Consider the following 21,241-nt stretch of genomic DNA (forward strand, 5'->3'; position numbering starts at 1 on the left):
TAGGGAGTTGATAGGAACTATTGATGGTAGGTGGATTATGTCAGGTTTGTGACATAGTGCTGCTAATTCTAACACTCCCCCTCAGCAATAACTTCTCTATCCACAAATCTAAGTAGATCTCTAAATCATGCTTCAATGCTTAGATTTCTTCTATCATGACTTTTCTCCATTCACTAGTCTCGAACGCCTTTTTGAAAGAAGATGTCCTCACGTCTTCTATTACGGCAATATCAGCCTACTTTGGATTTGATTTCCTTAGCCTAGTTGATCTCTAAAGTTATCCTGATGTTTTTCTTTGATATCTTTTATCTGACTTAGGTGTGTCTCTTCTAATATTATCTTATGAACACTAGTCTTCCATGAATTTTTTTTCCCTTTGGAGATGTGGGATAACTTGGTTCTATCTTCTCTGATTGATGTGACTTTTCTTCTTGATTTGGCTCCCCTAACTTCTTCTGTAAATGATCCTCTAAATCATTAGAATCTGGGAGCACAACTTCTTATGGAGTCCACCAATATGAAATTTCGTCAAACACTACATTTCTCGATGTGTAGCACCATCCTGGCTGTGGGATCACAACATCTCCACCCTTTTCTGTTATTGTCATACCCTACAAAAATACACCTCACAACCTTCTTGTCAAACTTGCTAAGAAGGTGATCGGGCACAAAGACGTAAAACACACCATCAAAGACTCTGAAGTGGTGTACTATTGGTTTGATATTCCACAACTTCCGAATTGGTGACATGAACTCTAATTTTGGTTGTGGTAGTAGATTGATCACATGCGACATAGTCTTCATACCCTCCGCCCAAAAACATCCTGGCACATTCTTAGCATGAAGCATTCTTCCGTAAATTTTAGTGAGATGACTATTCTTCTTTTCTGCTATATATGTTATTTTGCTGTGGAGTATTTAGGCACGTTAGTTGTCGCTGAATCTTGTGCTGCTTTAGGAAGTCATTGAACTCATGTGATGTATACTCTCCGCCATTTGCGTAGGCAACAAATATTTTTAGCTCTCCTTCGACTTCTTAGAATTTCTTGAATTTGGAGAGTGCTTCAGACTTTTTCTTCATAAAATAAATGTAGACATACCTGGAGTAATCATCGATGAAACTGATCATGTACCGCATCCTACTGATTGACTCTTGCTTCACTCGATCGAATATATCTGAATGTACAAGTTCCAAAGGTTCTTTGGATCTGAACTGTGACTCTAGGTATGATAATTGATGTGCCTTACAGTATTGACAATCTCTGCATATGGTCCCTCCTCAAATATCCAAGTGTGAAAGACCCTTCAACATTGACTTCTCCATCATGATCTTGAGCTTGTGATAGCTCATATGGCCAAGCCGAGCATGTCACAGATCAGCTGTCTTATTCTTCCTAGCCTTGTCTATATATACCAATTCTATCAATGTCACATAGACATATTCTACGTTTTGTCCCTCCATAACAAGTCCTCCTAAGAGCTTCAAGCTACTGTAGACTTTAACATCTTGTAGCCCAAATACCACATAATTTCTGGAAGATGTCAATTGAGAAACAGATTGAATGTTCTTTTTCATACCAACACATTGTGTACATCCTATAGTTACACCTGATTCAGGTTGTAACGCGGCATAAACACAATCTTTCTGATGTGTGTGATAGGCAATCTTGAATTATTCACTATCACAACATTATGCTGCCTCTATACTCCTTCATGTTGACGAGCTTTCACTTGTCTCCCTCATGTGATTAGAATAGCCAGAATCGATGTCGTAATATTTATTATAGCTAATTTCTTCTAAATTTGAAATCGCTACAAGTGTAGCCTCAACTTCCTCCATGATCGAGGTTAGTGTCATATCAACAATCTCTTCCTCATCGACTAATACGTCTTCAATGATGGCCTTCGATGCTTAGACATCACATTCTTCTTCATCATCTAGACATCTATGCGATGTTGCAATATCACCCTCTGTCGGTCTTCTCTTGTAGCAGTGGTTGCTGGCGAAGTGGCTTTTCTTCCCACCATTATAGCAGCTACTATCAGGTCTCCTTGCTCGACGATCACTTTGCTCCTCACTCTAGTGTGCTTCTGGTGTATAAAATAATTGACTGCATATCTTAGTCAGCTTTTATACATCACTCGTTTTGTTCCATATTACTGAATAATGCCTCATCTTCACTTCCTATTGAAACGTCGGTCGTTTGTTTGGCTAAGATCTCATGTGTAGCGAGCAAACTCTCTCACTCTAATAATATTGGTTAAGTTAGCTAGCCATGTGACAACAACGAGCCCATGGTACTCTGCTCTCAAATTGTGAATGATTATTATTCGCATCCTTACATCCGACACTTTAGAAATACAATGTATATCTAAACAGAGTGATTTTACTTGTTTATAGTATTGACTGATTGTTAGATCCTTCTATTGCAATGTCATTAATTTATTCTCAAGGAGTTAGAGTCAAGTATTGTTCTTCTTTGAGAAGAGAGCAGCAATTGTATCCTATGCCTCCTTCGGAGTTCTAGCATCTCGCATAGTCTACGAGATCTTCTTCTATCATCGCCTTCAATATATACATAGCCTTGCTAGCTTTAATATTCCATTTTCTTAGTGTTTCATCAACTTCTTGAGGTGCTGAAGTTTAGACACTCCCGATCATCTCCCAAAGATTTTGTCCTTGCAAATAGAACTTCATACAACTCTCCCAGTAGCTATAGTTGTTACTGTTGTGTTTCTTAAGTATAACAGTAGTACTTGTCAGATCTGTCATCATTATGTAGTACTACTTAAGTATCTCCATGCTAGTCTGATCCCTAACTAATCAACTTTACAGCCCCAGACTGAGCACAAACTTCGGCTTTCAATAGCATTGATAGGACCACCATAGGAGAGAGAGTTGGTCACTGACCTCCTACTCTGATACTAATTGTTGATTTACAATTTACGAGAGTGGCTTTGATACCATTTGTTGAGTTAAGAAGGATGGTGGATACTAAGAAATATTTTTTTTTATTTCTTTAGTAGTACAATACTCAATACTCTCTATAATACAAACACTCTCTGTATCAGAAACTACTACACTGCCACACTCTTTTATAACCTCTCTCTCTCTCTCTCTCTCTCTCTCTCTCTATATCTCTCTCTCTCTCTACTGGGATGAGATGACTACAACAAGCTATCATAGATCTCCTAAACTGGTAGAAACCATCTAGTGGTAGGTGGACTATGTGAGGTAATTGGTGACATAGTGCTTCTGATTCCAAGAGGTGAAGTACAAGAACTATAAGGGAGTTGATTATATGTAGGTATCTTATCTAGAGAATCTCCAGTTTTCATTCATGGAAATATGCATTTCTTGACTGGCGGGTTTATAATCATAGTAGATTTCAAGAAAAAAGTTTGTCGAGAAATGGAGATGCCACATAAGGAATATACCAAAAAATTTCAGTAAGAATACCTTAGGAAATTTGAAGGAAACTCGCGTTACGCTCTACAAACGGGAGAGGATCTGATATACTGATCTCCTATTTGATAGATTATGATAAGAACCAATGGAGCTTGAAATGCAGGGTCAGCCTACAAATACTTATTGAATCATCTAAAACCTCTTGCCGGGAGGTCACAACTATGGCTCCTCATCCGGATTTGGATATGATTTTTGCAGGCGTGCGCAATAATCTCATGTCTTATAACTTTAGTACTTGTTAACATCACTAAGATGTGTATCTTCGGGAGTGGTGGTCCTCAGTGGTTCTGTACTCATTCACCATGCTATTCTGAAGATATTGCTATGTAAAGTTGCAGGCTCTGAAAAGAAGTGGAAGCTCAGAGCTTTTCGTCAAAGTATTTTAGTTGATGTTCTATTTTATTATAAGTTATTAGCTTTATGTAAAATGATTATTGTCGATTTGCATGACTTCATCATGTACGTGCGTGAATATTGAATTTGTCTCCTCGAAAATAATATGTTGCAGTATTTCCTTCTATCGATAAATCGGTAACTAATAGATGCGGGTTTGTACTTTTCGTAGTGTTAGGAATAACTCCAGGTTCTTAGAAAGTTAGATATATAGTAAGTTTTCAACAAAGTCTATACTTTCTTGAACCTGAAACAAGTTCGGTTTTGATTTTATACTTTTATCATCTTCTATTCAATATCATAAATTCAGAATATCCTCTCCCCAAGACTAACTTATTGTGAATCAGTGGTTGATACTTCTTTTATGCAAGCATCATATATTTTAAGAAAACATTTTCGCCAAATAGTATTAGATAGTACAGACAATTTCTGTAGAGATAATTGTCATTGCATTGAGATCTCTTTACGAAGGATCATTTCTATATCTTTCTAAAACAATTATCAACTACGATGAAATTGGTAATTCCTTTACAACAGGCTTTAGACAGTTCAAATATGTACACCTTGACACTGAAACGTTGGAATATGTGTGGCATCTGTCTTAGTATACAGTGGACTTTAAGCCTAGTGGGCCTTTTGGCCAAATTAGTGCTAAGGTTTATTTTTCTAGCACTATATATATAAGTTCTGATGTGAGAGGGCGGAGATGAGATTGAGGGTTTTGGATAAAACATGAGATGAAGTACTATTGTGTGGATGTACGAGGTTGAAAGTTAGAGAGAGATAGTGATTTCTCGAATATTGTTCTCCCTCTTACATAGTGGATTTCTCATATTGTTATCCCGTAGATGTAGGTCGAACTTGGTTGACTAGACCACATATATCTCGGTGTTCTTCTTGGCCATATTGTTTTCTATCTTGTGAACTTGTTTTTTGATCTCCGGACTGTGTAGATCTAATTTAGGGATTGTCAGTTCTCTAATATACATTTTCTAAGCTGCTTTGCTCAAGAATCTAGTCAAAGAAATTCTTCTGAGTATAGACGACGCTGAGTTAAGAAGTCACATCAGCATCACGTGACGAGTCACATGACATATAGTCGCTAAAATCTCCCTCCGGCCAAAAAAAAGGTATTGTTATCATCATAATGTCTCACTTCATATACATTATCGTTGAAGGGATAATAAAATATATCAAGTTAGTACTTAGGATCGACAAAATATACGAATATGTAATTTAGCCATTGATGCTCCACTAGTAGAAAATTGACCAAACTAGACGGAACAACCTAGACGGAAAAAAATTCTGTCTAGGTTGCACCAAACTAAACGAAAATCATTTCGTCTAGATTGTTCCGCCTAGTTTGGAGAAACCTAGACGGAATTTTTCGTTTAGAATAACAAACTAGACGGATGCTTTTTATTTTTAAAAAATAAAAAACCAAACTAGACGGAATTCTGTTTAAGTTGCCAACCTAGACGGAATTCCCTCTAGGTTACTTTTTTATTTATTTTTTTAATTAAAAAAACAACCTAGACAGAATTCCGTCTAGGTTGGTAACCTAGATGGAATTCCGTCTAGATTGCTTTTTTAATTAAAAAAAAACCGCTAAGAGAACTACCCCTCCTCCCTCCGATCAGCGCGCCACAATGTGATATCCCCTGAAACCAAAACATCTACCCTCCTGAAGACCAAAAATCCCCCCCCCTCTCGGAAACGCCCCCTTGCTACCTCCCCCGCCGCCTCCTCCCTCCGCCGCCCTCGTCCGCTCTTCCTCCCATCCGCCGCCCTCCACTCCACCGCCCTCGTCCATGCGGCGCTCTCCGCCCCCAACCAGCTCGTCCAAAGTTCGGCGCTCCTCCCTCCCCTCGGCCACCCTCACACAAAAAAAACCATAACTCCGCACGCACCCCTCAAAAAACAAAAAGAAAAAAAAAACACCTCAGCCGCACTCCCTCCGGGAAATAACAATCATCCAAACAACAGTAACAATACAAAAACCTCCACACCACAAAAAAGCACTAACATCATGGCCCGCTCGTGCTCATCCGCCGGCTCCTCTGAGCCAACCCGGCATCTCCTCCCCCCACACAATGTGTCAAGTACCTCTCCTCTCCTCCTCCCTTCAAACCCTAAGCCCTTAATCTCTCCGACATCCGTAGCAACCTATATTTTCTCCTCAAGCAGCAAATTCGCCTGCAACACATCCCTCCTTGTCGCCTATGTAGCACAATCCTCACCATCCTCATAAAGTATGCACAAATTCCCACCAACTCACTCTCTCTCCTACTTTATGAGGATGGTGGGGATTGTGCCACATAGACGTCAAGGAGGAAATCCTCTCCTATGACAAGGATACCCATTAATATATATATTATATATATACTATATATATTATATATATATATATATATATATATATATATATATATATATATATATATAATATATAATATATATATTATATATATATATTATATATATATATTATATCATATATATTATATCTTCATGTTTATGATTTTATTTCCACTTTCGCATTTCAGAATATTCAGATTAGATTATGTATGAGCACAGGTAAACACACAGCACAACTTACTTCACTTCGTCCAGCGTCAAACGGAAATCAAACAGAACATAAAATTTTGCACACAAAACTAATCAGAGAAGCTTATTTCTCCATAACAAGAACAATCTAGACACAAAGCACGCTACAAAGTCTTAACTTAACAACCAGACAGCGCAATAGTTTTATTTTTCCCTACAGACTCCAAAGTACAGAACACAAACCACAAAAGCTCACCCCCAACAACATACACCAGCCTCTCTCTTCTCCTCCACTGAACTACCCTCCAACATGCATGCCATTGCTAAACCACAAACCTTAAACCTTAAGCCCAGCAAACTCAAGGGTTACCACAGCCAGCACCACTTACCTAACCCTCCCTCCCGAACCTTGCGCCACCCCCATATACCGCCCACCAGAACCACCCCCAAGGCCACCTCCGATACCACCGCCAGAGCCTCCCCCCCGCCCCGCAACACCCCGACGCCACCAAATCCTCCGCGCCGCACCGCCACCACCAAATCCACCGGCTCCACCACCTAGACCTCGCCACGCAGGTCCACCGGCACCGCCACCTAGCCCTCCGCCACGCACGAGCCACCGCCAATCCGGCACCCCCAAAACCTTGGCACCACCAATTGCTCCACCAAAGCCGTCCGTGAAGCCACAAACAACCCGGCGCGCCCACCACCGCCCACGAATCCCACCGACTCCACCCCGATGCCGACGAAATTCTTTGCCGTCATGCATCGTACCAAGCTGAAGCTGCCAGGAAAAATTCTTTGGCAGCCAGCCCAGTCGGTCTCACTTCTGGCTTTCTTGCGCGCTGTTGCATGAGGCAAATCCCTAGCACAGGAGTTACCAACAGCTAGCGTTATCAACACCAAGGTGACGAGAAAACACCTTGCCATTGCTGTTAGTGTGTTACAAAATTCTACTTGGAGAGTGAAGAAGACAGTGGAGGTGGGTTTTATAAGGATTGAGACGGTAGGTGGCCGCTTGAGATGAGTAAATGCTAGGGTGCAGCATATGCATGACCGCAAACTAGGTAGCTAGAAAAGCGTGAAATGTTTAATTACAGTACTGGTCCATTTTGGGGGTTACCTAGTCACTCTTTTCGGGTGTGGTGAGTGTTTGGGTAGAATTAGGAGGGATGTGAGAAATAGAGAGGGTGGATTCTGTAAGAAAAAGGCTAAATTGCACTTAAATACCCAAAGTTTCACTGCTCTATCACTTACGTACGTACCACAAGTTGTATCTTGTAGCAGAATATTATCACAAGTTGTTAAAAGGTTTGGTATGTTAGTATCATTGAACATGCAAACGTGAAATTTTTTTCCTAAATGTTTCTCTATGATACATTAAATGCTAATTCTAAAGAATTTTTAACTATTAATATATGTTAATTTTTCTATTAAATCAACTAAATTTCTTGCTCAAACTTATCTTAGTCCGATTTCAAAATAGAGTTGGAATATTTCTAGTGATAAATTTGACAAATATTAATGGTTAGAAAATTATAAAATTAACATGTTAGTGTCCTACGGAAATATTCAGGTGAAAATTTTCACGCTTGCATGATCAATGGTACCCACGTGCTAATTTTTTAACAACTTATAATATTTTCTATCACAAGAAATATACAATTTATGGCATATGAGTGACAGATCAGAGAAACTTTTTGGTGTTTTAAGAGCAATTTAATTAGCCTAAAAAAGGGTGAACTAGAGTTAAGGAGGTTGACTTTGGAGTCACGCTATGCTATGAAGTATGAATGGGAGGCTTGAGTTGGTGCACGAGACGTGTGCGTGTTTTGTGTGCCGGCGTGGTCCTTGGTATTCGATGTTTATGCGGTTTATTAACGCTTGGTTCATTTGGCTCTGTATCAGAGGGAAATCGTTAATTAATTCCTGGCAAAGCCTTGAGAAGTTCTCAAATAACTGTAGTAGCGATGTAAGTCACATTCACTTCTCTCTTTTCTACGCTATCTCAAATATAGTGATACTAGATCTTAACATGTTTTCTTTTGGAACTATTCACTTTATTATTGATCAGGATAATTGATGTCTGATTATCACAATAAATGTCAATAGGTCATTCTAACAAATTGATATCTAGATCAATCAGAAACCCTGTTATCCAGACATCGTGTGTAGTTGTCATAATGCAAGTTAGATATTCTAGTTTTTGTGTGTATCTAGTAACATACTCTTTTTTTTGTTACTCCAAGAAATGGCTCCTCCACCAAAGATGAGCAAGTGTCCCAAAGTGCACTTTTCATCATCTTTATCACCTCTGAAATCAACATCCGAGTAATAGAGAACTTCAAGCAAACTTGCTCGATGAACCAATCTATGAGTCAATGTGCTTCTAATATACTTTATAATTTTTTTAACAGCTTCACAGTGTGTTGCACCCAGATTAATTACTTTGATAATGACTTATTAGACTTGTAGTATAAGCTAAATTAAGTCTAATACACAACATGACATACATTAAGCTTCTAATTGTTTAAACATAAGAAACACCAAGTGGCTTTTGCCCCCGTCTAAGCCTTTGTTCTTTACACAATCTCTTTCCTATAACCAATGGAGTTGGTGCCGGATTGGTATTCTCCTTTTCAAACCTTTGAAGAACTAATCTTAAATAGTTTTCTTGGTTTAAACTCAATATTCTAGACTTAATTTCTACCTTATATAATTGAATTTCAAGAATATATGATGCATCCCTAATATCTTTCATCTTAAACTTTTCACTGAGATCTGACTTGGTTTTGGTCAGCATTTCCATGTCATTTCTGACGAGCAATATATCATCCATATTTATGTTTTATTAGAACAACGGTAAGAGTGGGTTTTTAGCTGATCATGATCAGCGTGGCTTTCCTCTGACTACTATATGCATTGTTGTTTGTAGAGTCTGAACTGCATGGAGACTACATATTATTGGGAACCAAAGTTGGACACTAACAGAGACTGTGGACGTTTCGGAAAAAACCAACCAAAAGGTGGAGAAACAAAAATTGAATGTACGGTTTTGTATGAAGCGTTTTTCGATTTTATGCTTGTAAACAAAAACTCTATACAATAAATATTGTTTGAAACTCATCCATAGGCCAAAGGCCTATGATATATATTTACGGTTTTTCTATAGAGTGCCCTTGGGCACTCTATAAGAGAGGAGAGAGATAGAGAGAAATGAATGAGGAGGGGGGCCCCCTGATTTGTATTGGGATCCTCTCTTCATTCATCCTCATCTCATAATACTCCCCCTTATCCATCCATTACCTTGGGTTTAGCTTATGAACACTTCAGGGTTCATAAAGCTAATGTGGTGGATACTTCTGGATCCAGAGTAAACTTGTTTGCCTCGTTAAAACCTTAGCTGTGGAAAACCCAGTGGGAAAAAACCATCAGCCTAAGGAAAAAGAGTACAACCCATAGGTTACTCCCCCTGAACCATACAAGCTTCAGGCTTGTAGGTCTTTCAGATGTCTCATCCCTATTCCTTTTACAAGTTTTACAAAAGTACATCTAAGCAGAGCCTTAGTGAACAAGTCAGCTAAATTATTACATGATTGGATCTGCTGTACTTTAACTTGCTCCTCCTCTTGAAGATCGTGCGTCCAGAAAAACTTGGGAGATATGTGCTTCGTCTTGTCACCCTTGATGAAGCCAGACTGAAGTTGAGCAACGCAGGCTGCATTGTCTTCAAATATAGTAGTTGGCTCAAGGTCACCAGTCTTCAGGCCGGTAGACACTAAGATGTGTTGAATGACAGAACGAAGCCAAACACATTCTTTGCTGGTTTCATGGATCGCGAGGAGTTCGGAATGGTTGGATGAGATTGCTACAGTGGTTTGCTTGACAGACCTCCAGGAGATGGCCGTACCACCGAATGTAAACACAAATCCGGTTTGTGATTTCTCGGTGTGGGGATCAGACCTGTAACCTGCATCTGAATAACCAATTAAGGTGGGAGACCCACCCTTCGGGAAATATAATCCCAGGTCTATAGACCCTTGGAGGTAGCGCAGAAGATGCTTAACTCCATTCCAGTGGCGCTTTGTGGGCGCTGCACTGTATCTGGCTAGTAGGTTAACTGAAAACGCTATATCGGGACGCGTACAGTTAGCCAGATATAATAGTGCTCCAATGGCACTGAGGTAAGGTACTTCAGGACCTAGCATTTCCTCCCCCTCTTCCAGCGGACGGAAGGGGTCGTTCTTTACATCCAATGATCGAACAACCATTGGTGTACTAAGAGGATGACATTTATCCATTCGGAAATTTTTAAGTAATTTCCGTGTATATGTGGATTGGTGTAACAGGATACCACCCTTAAGGTGTTCGATCTGTAAGCCAAGACAATACTTTGTTTTGCCTAGGTCTTTCATTTCAAAAGTATTCTTAAGGCTTTCAGATATCCCAGCGATCTCTGCAGGAGATCCAATAAGATTTAAGTCGTCGACATAGACGGCGACTATAATGAATCCTGTTCCCGATCTTTTTATAAAGATACACGGGCAGACTTTATCATTTGTGAATCCTTGCGTAGCAAGGAACTCACTTAGTCTGTTATACCACATTTTCCCCGATTGCTTAAGACCATATAATGATCTTTGAAGCCTAACAGAATAGACGTCCCGAGGTCTATCTGCTATCTCTGGTGGAATTTTATATCCTTCAGGGAGTTTCATATAGATATCTTTATCTATATTGCCATATAGATATGCAGTCACAACGTCCATGAGCTGCATTTCTAGGCCTTCCAGAGATGAGAGGCTTATTAGGAATCGGAAGGTATTCCCATCCATAACCGGAGAATATGTTTTTTCATAGTCTATTCCCGGTCTTTGGGAAAAACCTTGTGCTACAAGCCGTGCTTTGTAGCGCACAACCTCGTTGTGTTCATTTCTTTTTCTGATGAAGACCCACTTATATCCCACAGGTTTTACACCTTTAGGTGTTTGGACTACTGGTCCAAAGACTTCGCGTTTCAAGAGTGAGTCCAGCTCTACTCCTATTGCCTCGTTCCACTTTGGCCAATCGTCTCTGCGTTTACATTCCGCTAGAGACCGTGGTTCGATGTCATCGTCGTATTCAGTGACGTGAACGGCAATATCGAACGCAAAGTCGTCGTCGTCGACTGTGCTTTTTCTGTCCAGTACCTCCTTAGTACGTACAAAATTTAATGATGTTTCTCCTATTTGTTCCTCTTCAGGGGAATCTAGGAGGGGAGAGGAAGCTGGTCTGAGCTCAGTATCCTGTGTTGGGTTCATTTTTATTTCTCCAGGATTTTTTCTTTTACGAGGGACTTTGTCCTTCGAACCTGGTGGGCGTCCTCTTTTCAATTGAGGTACAGCCGTTTCTGCTGCCGGCGGATTGCATCCATCTTTGGGGATGTCAATCCTAGCTGGCGTGTTGACAGCAGGCACGTGTGATCTGACAATCTTCTGGTTATCAGTGAATTTATCCGGAAGTAAATGTACTGTATTCTGAAGATGAAGAATCTTCAGGATCTCATCTTCACATTGACTAGTACGCGGATCATAATGAGACAAAGTCTTGGTGTTCCAAGAAATGGTCTTAGAAGCGTCAGGCTTCCTGGACTGTGTGCCAAGTTTAGGAAATGAATCCTCAACAAATTCACAATCATCAAGACGTGCTTTAAATGCGTCACCCGTCTGGGGTTCAAGGTATCTTATTATAGAGGGCGAATCAAACCCTATATAGATACCCAAACGACGCTGTGGACCCATTTTGGTCCTTTGTGGAGGAGCAATTGGGACGTAAACTGCACAACCAAACACTCTCAAATGTGAGATATTCGGAGGTGCACCATAAGCAAGCTGCATTGGTGACAAAATATGGCCACCAGAGGGTCGTATTCTGATAAGCGAAGCGGCATGCAATATGGCATGACCCCAAGCCTCAACAGGCAACTGTGATTGCATCAACAATGGACGAGCAATCCATTGCAATCTCTTAATTAGAGATTCTGCTAACCCGTTCTGGGTGTGAACATGTGCTACAGGATGTTCAACTTCGATGCCAGTTGCTAGGCAATAGTCTTGAAAGACTTGTGAAGTGAATTCTCCCGCATTATCAAGACGTAATTTCTTGATTTGATTATCGGGGAAATGAGCCCGCAACTTAATAATTTGTGCCAATAGCTTTGAAAAAGCTAAGTTGCGGGTGGACAAAAGGCACACGTAAGACCACTTGGTTGATGCATCTATAAGTACCATAAAGTACCTAAATGGTCCACTTGCGGGGTGAATAGGCCCACAAATATCGCCATGTATTCTCTCCAAGAAGCTAGGAGACTCTAATCCCACTTTCAGAAGGGAAGGTCTCGTGATCAGTTTACCTTAGAAACAAGATAGACATGAGTAATCACCCTTCTGAAGAATCTTCAGGTTCTTCAGGTTGTGTCCACTTGATTGGCTCATGATGCGGTGCATCATTGCTGATCCTGGGTGACCCAGTCTGTTATGCCAAAGTTTAAATTTCGGCAAAGAATGGCACTTCTGGTGCATAATCATGTTAGCTTCTACTGGTTGAATATATGTATGATAGAGACCCGACGGGAGTCCCTTGAATCGTTCTAAGATAGTTTTTGAACCATCTTTTTGACGAGTTACATACAAATACTCATCCTCATTTATTTCATTGGTTTCTAAGTGATATCCGTTTAAACGAATATCCTTGAAACTTATGAGGTTTCTATTAGATTTCGGAGAGAATAATGCATCTTTTATTATTAGTCTCGTTTTATTTGGGAGCAATATCATTGCTTCACCAAATCCTTCTATTATATTAGATAGTCCTGAAATCGTAATTACAGGATCGTCATAATCATATAAGCTATTGAAATAGCTTCTTTCGCGAAGGATTGTGTGCGTCGAGGCACTGTCCACAAGGCACTCACACTTCATCTATAACATGAATGCAATATTTTAATCTAAAGAAAATAACTATCTTTATTGAAAAGTAAATTGCATTACATGGAAAGTAAAGAACTAAAGATGAAAGTACTATGAGAATTTAAATGCATATAAAGATAACATGGATCTAGTCGAGAAGATCATCCATTTCGAAGTCATCAGCAGTGAACTGAGTAGACGGCTGCTTTTCCACTAGATTTGTTTCAACAGGAGACTTCAGGCTCGCTAGATACAGATCTTGGAGGTGTCGCGGAGTGCGACAGTTTCTGGACCAATGTCCAGTCATGCCACATCTGTGGCATTTGTCCTCCCAAGTGTTCTTGGGAATGGACGACAGCTCAGTGGTCTTCTTCTTCCACTTCTTCTTTCCCTCACTATTGCTGCTCTGGGGCGGGTTGTTTTTCTGGGGTGGACATCTGGCCTGCCACTTAGGGGCTTTCCCCTTGTTGAATTTACCCTTATGCTTTTTCTTCTGCTTCTGGGAAGAAAACATGTGAGCTTCGGGTAGAGGAGCTGAGCCTGCAGGGCGTAGGTTATGAGTGGCCAAAAGCAATTCTCTGTTTTGCTCCGCCATCAGAAGGGTGGAGTGCAATTCAGAATACTTTTTGAACTTTCGTTCGCGGTACTGTTGCATGAGGATTGCATCCTTCTCGTGGAAGGATGTGTAAGTCTTCTCCAACATGCGTTCCTCCGAAACTTCTTCACCACACAACTTCAGGCGTGAGGTGATATTATAAAGTGCTGAGTTGTACTCAGCTACGGACTTAAAGTCCTGAAGTCGGAGGTTTTCCCACTCATAACGTGCACGTGGGAGGATCACATCTTTCTGATGTTTGTATCGGTCCTCAAGTGTAGTCCACAATTCCTTTGGGTCCTCTACAGTCAGGTATTCGGCCTTCAAGGTCCGATCAATATGTCTCCTGATGTAGATAATGGCTTTCGCCTTATCTATATCAGAGACGATCACTGTAGTAGCAACCTCAGCATTATTTACAGCATTACCCGTAACAGTGGCCGTAGCCGGTGGAGTAGGAGTTGAAATTGTGGCTAATAAGCCCTGTGCACGTAAGTGGAACTTCAGGTCCACATGCCAACTCAAATAATTCTTGCCAGCAGCGTCAAGGACTTCGAAATCAACGCTTACTATTTTAGCCATTTTATCTATGCATTTGAAAGACATGAATTAATAATAATGAATTAAAAATTCATGCAATAAACATGTTGCGTGGATCAGCCCGTCACCAAAAAGTGTCCAAAGTCCGATTATACAGTCCAAAGATAACAAAAAATATAAAATTAAAATACAATTTGGAAAACCCTTGGGGGTCCCTGCATTTTGCAAAAATGCCTTCGTCTTCAATGGAATACACCGGTCTTTGACTTTTTACAATTATATCCTCACTACTTTCTCTCTCAGAAGGAAAAGAAAATGCAAGGAATTTAAATTTGGTGACAAACAAGCTGATCCAAAAACCACAACATTATTTATTTAAACATCCACACAATTTAATAATAATATATACAACAGGCATAACAATTGCGCAACATCTCAGGCATATAATTAGATATAACCTAAAAATTTAATAATTACGTGGGCCACGAGGAGACATATCATACACACCATTAGTTTAGATTACTAACGGCAGAGCGATCTCAGGACCTTCCGTAATTATTAAACATGAAAAATCTAAAGATGTTGCATGTGGATAGGTTTTGAGAGTTAGGCTCTGAGACGTGTGCATGGGACTTTGATGGCGACAGTGCAAAACCTACATGCTCTAACTTTTAAGATAAATGAACAGTAACAGGTACATTTTGTGAACAGTGATTTTTTTATATAACTGTTTTTCCGAATTTTAATCAACAACTAATTAATCCTATGAACATTTATATCTCGGATGAACAGTAACTGCTTTGGATGAAGAGTAACCATTTTTAACATAAAATTAAAACTGTTTTAAATGAACAGTAAAATCTTTATATTCGGAATGAACAGTAACAGTTAATTTTTTTTTTAAATAGCAATTAACTAATAGTATTAATTACTAGTTATGCTAACAAATAATGAAAGCAATTAGATTAGATGAACAACAATAAAATTGCTTAATAAACAGAAAAATTCCCGAGTGAACAGTAACGCTCAGTGAACAGTAACAAAATTTTTTCTTTTTTCTGTTAATTTTCCAGCTGCCATATATTATTCTACGGATTATAGTAATTACCTCTAGATCAAAGATCTAGGGACGATCGATACTAAAGATCCGTAGAACGCTGCCTCCTTGCGATGATCCGTCGAATGTTCCCGCTGCAACGAACCAGATCTCAATGCGCAAAAGAGGAAGGAAATATATATATATATTTTTTTATGGCTCAGGGATTCAAGAACATTTCGTGCTGATAACGTGTTTGAAACACATCCATAGACCAAAGGCCTATGATATATATTTATACTAGTCAATGTGAATAGGTTGAGTACCCAAGAGTCACCCCCACTTAGTGGGGTGTTACACCACCATAATGGGGTGTGAATGGAGGGATAATGAGGGGGAGGCCAAAGGCCTCCCTCATCTCATAATAAATATGTATTTTTAGTCAGTCTATTTGTTTTTTTATCTGAATGAGAGAGAAAAAAGGGGCAACTATGAGGTGAGACTAGGGTTTGAGGTATCGGCTCTAATCCTTTATCAATTAACAGTATAGTCTTGGCTTGGTTGTACTCTCAGCAAATAGGTAATCACACTAATTTTCGTACCTCATTGAATCTCTGTCTCCGTCTCTGCCATTGCTTCTCTGTTTTTTTTTTTAGTCTTTTGATGGTCGATCTGTGGTTAAATTTTTCACTAGTTTGCTAACATGCAAGACTTATTTAGTAGATCTAATAAGTGAAAACAGTTTATCAGGGTATAACCTGTAAATCTATTATTAAAGAACATCATTAATATATGTGATTTGTATGCCCCAGTGGACCTGTGATCCTTCCTGTTAATGTATATATGGTGTTAGGTTATGTGGAGCCTAATTTTCAGACCTGGCCCAATTCGTTTAAGTGATCGAATCGTCAGAACCCCAACTGCCCCAAGGGTATACATGTAATCTTAAGTCACACTAATACCCTAGCTATAAAAAGATGATTACGGCGCAGCTTGTAAACTATTCAGAACATAGTGGAATTTTACATGCGGCGGTCGTGGACGTGACTTCTCTCATCGAGAAGTGAACCACGTAAATTCTGTGTGTTCTGTGATTTATTTTTCCTCTCTTCCCTCTCTCATCTCTATTTCCAAATTGCATCAAGGGTTAGAAAATCCCTAACATATGGTTTGTTACCACTTGGTTAGTTAGCTCACATTCAGAGGGGAAAGAGACAAAGTGTTTAATATTGTTGGCTCTGTTTCTGTGTATGAGTACCAAATCCTAGAGAGTTCTTGCCTTTTCAGCGAGAGCACTCCCCGGTGATCTGTATATCAGCATTTACTTTGATGTAACAGATACCGATTTCGATTCAATATGCAGACATGTACATACATAGATATAGCTTCATTCAATGTGGATCTCCGTAAGCAAATGCTTGAACATTTTTACTAAGTAGCTATTCATATGCACGTAAGAAAGTCTTTCTGAGGGCTTTTCTGAATCTAAAATTTTACTGGTTATAGGAGTTTTATGATGTAAATTATGAGTCTTCCTCTGTAAAAAAATGTTACGTTTGAAAACTAATGTAAAACTTGTTATACTTTCAAATATGATTTAATAAAACCACATTCTGGTCCATTCAAGATTTCTTGTTAGTACATGTAATAAATGTTGGATTTTTTGGTCAAAACTGCTTTCCAAAATGAGTTTTCAAACTATATATATATTAACTTCAAGTACTTTTCATAAATGCTTAGTAGCCTAGTGGAAAGTTAATGTTTTGTTGTTTCAAAAGGTCCCTTGTTCGAGGATTACCAACGACAAGCCGAGAAGTGTTTTATTTGAATTAATCCCTCATAAGTTCTTGTGGGTCGTGGGTTGTGGGCCGCGGGCCAATGGATCGGGGATCGGGGCTAATCGGAGCCAACAATATTAAACACTTGGTCCATTTAGATTGCGGAGAATACGAAGCAACCTTCGTGGCAGCCAACGTGGCGCCAAATAGCACAACCTCGCCCCGATGCCTCCGTGCGAAGTGCAAAGTGCGCCTAACAAAGCGCCACTTAGCGCCTCAGCCCGATTAGCCCCGGCCCACGACCCACGACCCACGGCCCACGACCCATGAGAATGGAATTATTGCTGAAACTACTGCTCTGTATTCTCCGCAATCTAATAGAATTGCAGAAAGGAAGAATCGTACATTGACCGAGATGGTGAATTCGATGCTAATTACATCCGGTCTACCTACATGCTATTGGGGAGAGGCTTTGCTGATGGCAAACTAGATTCTGAACAGAGTACTCTATTCCAAAACTGATAGTACTCCTCATTAGTTATGGTTGGGATATCCAGATCATTTGGATAGTCTCAAAGTGTGGGGATGTCTCGCATATGTTCGGGTTCCAGATATCAGAAGGCCTAAGCTCGGACCAAAGGCAAACAGATGTGTGTTTCTTGGCTTCGCTGAAGATAGTGATGCTTGCAGGTTCCTTGATCTTGGAACCAACTCCAACATTGAAGCTCGGGATGCAGAATTATTTGAGGATAAGTTTATCAAAGATAAAAGATTATTGCTCAAAGATATAGCAGAGAATGCTAGTACGTCAGACGCACTAGAGGAGCCAGTTTCGTGAGAAACTGAAAATATCAGTGATGAAGGAGTTACTGAACCATCTTCCAAGCGTGTCAGGAGACAGAAAGATTTTGGAAATGATTTCATCACCTATAATGTGGAAGGAGACCCACATACTTTCAAAGAAGCAATGCAATCAACAGATGTTCTTCTATGGAAAGAAGCTATAGATGATGAGATGGATTCATTGATCCAAAATCACACGTGTGAGCTGGTGGATGTTCCTGAAGGTGCTAGGCCTATCAGTTGTAAGTGGATCTTCAAAAAGAAGCTTCGTCCTGATGGTACTATTGAGAAGTACAAAGCAAGACTGGTGGCGAAAGGATTCTCTCAGAGAGAAGGAATAGATTTCTTTGACATCTATGCACCAGTTTGCAGGATCACTACCATCAGAGTGCTTATCGCATGGGCAGCGATAAAAAAGTTCGCCATACATCAGATGAATGTGAAGACTGTCTTTCTTAATGGAGACCTCACAGAAAAGATCTACATGGAGAAACCAGAAGGACTTGATGCTCCAGCTGGTAAAGTTTATAAACTTATTAAGTCTCTATATGGACTTAAGCAGGCACCGAAACTCTGGCATGAGAAGTTCGATGGGGTTGTTCGCAACAATGGGTATCAAGTCAGTGAGTCTGACAAGTGCATATACATCAAGGTCACTGAAGGGAAGACAGTGGTTATTTGCCTCTATGTGGATGATATGCTCATTGTCGGGAGTGATTTGGAGATAGTAACATCTATTAAGAAATTTCTATTAGCTCAGTTCAGCATGAAGGACCTTAGAAATGCGAACGTGATTCTCGGAATCAAAATCATATACTCTGAAGAGGGTATTGGATTGTCCCAATCTCATTATGTCGAGAGTATGCTAAGGAAGTATGGCTACTACGACCTTCCAGAACTGTCAGTGCCGTATGATTACAACAAGAAGCTTCGACCGAACACTGGAAGGCCAGTAGAACAGCTAAAGTACTCAAAGATAATTGGAAATCTTATGTACGCGATGAGCTGCACAAGGCCAGATATAGCATTTGCTGTAGGAATGCTTAGTAGGTTTACAAGTAATCCTGGAAAGCTTCATTGGGATGCTGTCCAAAGATTGATGAGATACTTGAAAGGAACTACAGGTCTGCGCCTATTCTACACTGGATATCTGGCTGTAATCGAAGGCTATTCAGATGCGAGCTGGTGCTCAGAACCAGATGAGTGCAGATTTACTAGAGGTTTTGTCTTCACCATGGGAGGAGCTGCCGTCTCGTGGAAATCTAAGAAGCAAACTATGATTGCACAATCATCGATGGAATCTGAGTTCTTCGCACTCTGTGCTGCAGGAGATGAAGCTGAGTGGTTCAGTTGTATTCTCCGAGACCTTCCATTGATAGAATTGCAAGGCGCAATTACAATCTATTGTGATAATCAGGCAACGGGTGCTGTGGCAGTGAACTCGTTGTTCAATGGAAAGAAGTGGACCATTCGTCTGAAGTATGGCTATTTGAGAGAACTCATTTGTCAAGGAGTCATCTCGGTGATAGACGTTCAGTCTTCAGAGAATGTGGTTGATCCTTTGACTAAAGGTCTAAAAAAGGACATAGTCGAAAGGACGTCTGCTGCAATGGGTCTCAAAGTTTTGTGAGTCTTACAAATACTTACCATGTTCATCCAATTATTAGTTCAAAGCTTATGCTACTAATAATAAAGATAACTAGTTCAAAAGTCAAGTAAGATTTGTAAAGTTTGGTGAGTCTTACAAAGCTACTAATAATAAAGATAACTAGTTCAAAAGTCAAGTAAGATTTGTAAAGTTTGGTGAGTCTTACAAACACTTACCATTTGTCAAGTTATTAGTTCAAAGCTTACGCTACTAATGACAAGATGATTAGTTCAAAAGTCAAGTAAGATTTACAAGTAAAATCCTATTATGTAAAGAGGTTGGCTGTTAAGCCTTAATGGGTCTAAAGCATTTCGGATGCGGGATGTTGGATAGGTAACATACCTAAAGGACTCACCGATAATCCTATCATGTAAAGGGGTTGGCTGTTAAGCCTTAATGGGTCCAAAGCATTTCGGATACGGGGTGTTGATAGGGAACACGCCTAAAGGACTCACCTAGAATTCTATCATGAGAGAGGATGGCTCTTAAGCCTTAATCAGTTCAAAGCATTTCGGATGCGGGATGTTTGATAGGAAACATGCCTAAAGAACTCACCTATGCCTGGGTGGAGATTTGGCCGTCTTCTATGGTGTCTTGTGGAAAGATACCTAGAGCCCTAGCAGAAACCAGGACTAGCACAGGGTCATAAATGTGCAAAGGCAAAGGCAAGTGTGGTTCAAAGTGAAAACTACCACATATGAGTTTGATCTTGTGTGATCGTTGGATTTTAGACATGTGTTGGTTCAAGTCTCTGCGACACCATACATCTATCTTCTATTCAGTTGGTCTAAGGGGGATTCAAGTCCTTGCGACATCTACCTTATGCACAACGATTGAAACAACGGCACCATTACACGACACTAGTTTAAAAACTTGTGGGAGATTGTTGAATTTTTTGGTCAAAACTGCTTTCCAAAATGAGTTTTCAAACTATATAAATATTAACTACAAGTATTTTTCATAAATGCTTAGTAGCCTAGTGGAAAGTTAATGTTTTATTGTTTCAAAAGGTCCCTTGTTCGAGTCTTGCCAACGGCAAGCCGAGAAGTGTTTTATTTGAATTAATCCCTCATAAGTTCTAGTGGGTCGTGGGTCGTGGGCCGTGGGCCAATGGGCCGAGGATCGGGGCTAATCGGGCTGAGGCGCTAAGTGGCGCTTTGTTAGGCATACTTTGCACTTCGCACGGAGGCATCGGGGCGAGGTGGCGCTGTTTGGCGCCACGTTGGCTGCCACGAAGGTTGCTTCGCAGCATGCGGACGAGCTGCGTATTCGCACGATGGTGACCCTAGCATTCTCGTAGTTTGACAAGGTTCGCTCGTTCGACGAAGTTCATCTGTCATACGAGGTTCGCCTGTTTGACTATGTTCATTCGTTTGACGAGGTTCATCTGTCATACGAGGTTCGCTTGTTCGACGAGGTTCGTCTGTCATACGAGGTTCGCTTGT

At 40.2% G+C, this 21,241-nt stretch overlaps 1 protein-coding gene across 1 annotated transcript; it reads right to left on the bottom strand.

Moving 5' to 3' along the window:
- Positions 13,505-14,533, bottom strand: LOC109820958. The gene has a single exon (XM_020387155.1). It carries the CDS (start codon positions 14,531-14,533, stop codon positions 13,505-13,507), a length of 1,029 nt encoding a protein of 342 aa, XP_020242744.1.

The sequence above is a fragment of the Asparagus officinalis genome, chromosome 8, assembly GCF_001876935.1.
Source record: "Asparagus officinalis chromosome 8, Aspof.V1, whole genome shotgun sequence".
Lineage (NCBI taxonomy): Eukaryota > Viridiplantae > Streptophyta > Magnoliopsida > Asparagales > Asparagaceae > Asparagus > Asparagus officinalis.

What these genes read in the sequence shown, in the direction of transcription:
- LOC109820958 (XM_020387155.1), bottom strand. Translation starts at nt 14,533, where the DNA reads ATGGCTAAAATAGTAAGCGTTGATTTCGAAGTCCTTGACGCTGCTGGC.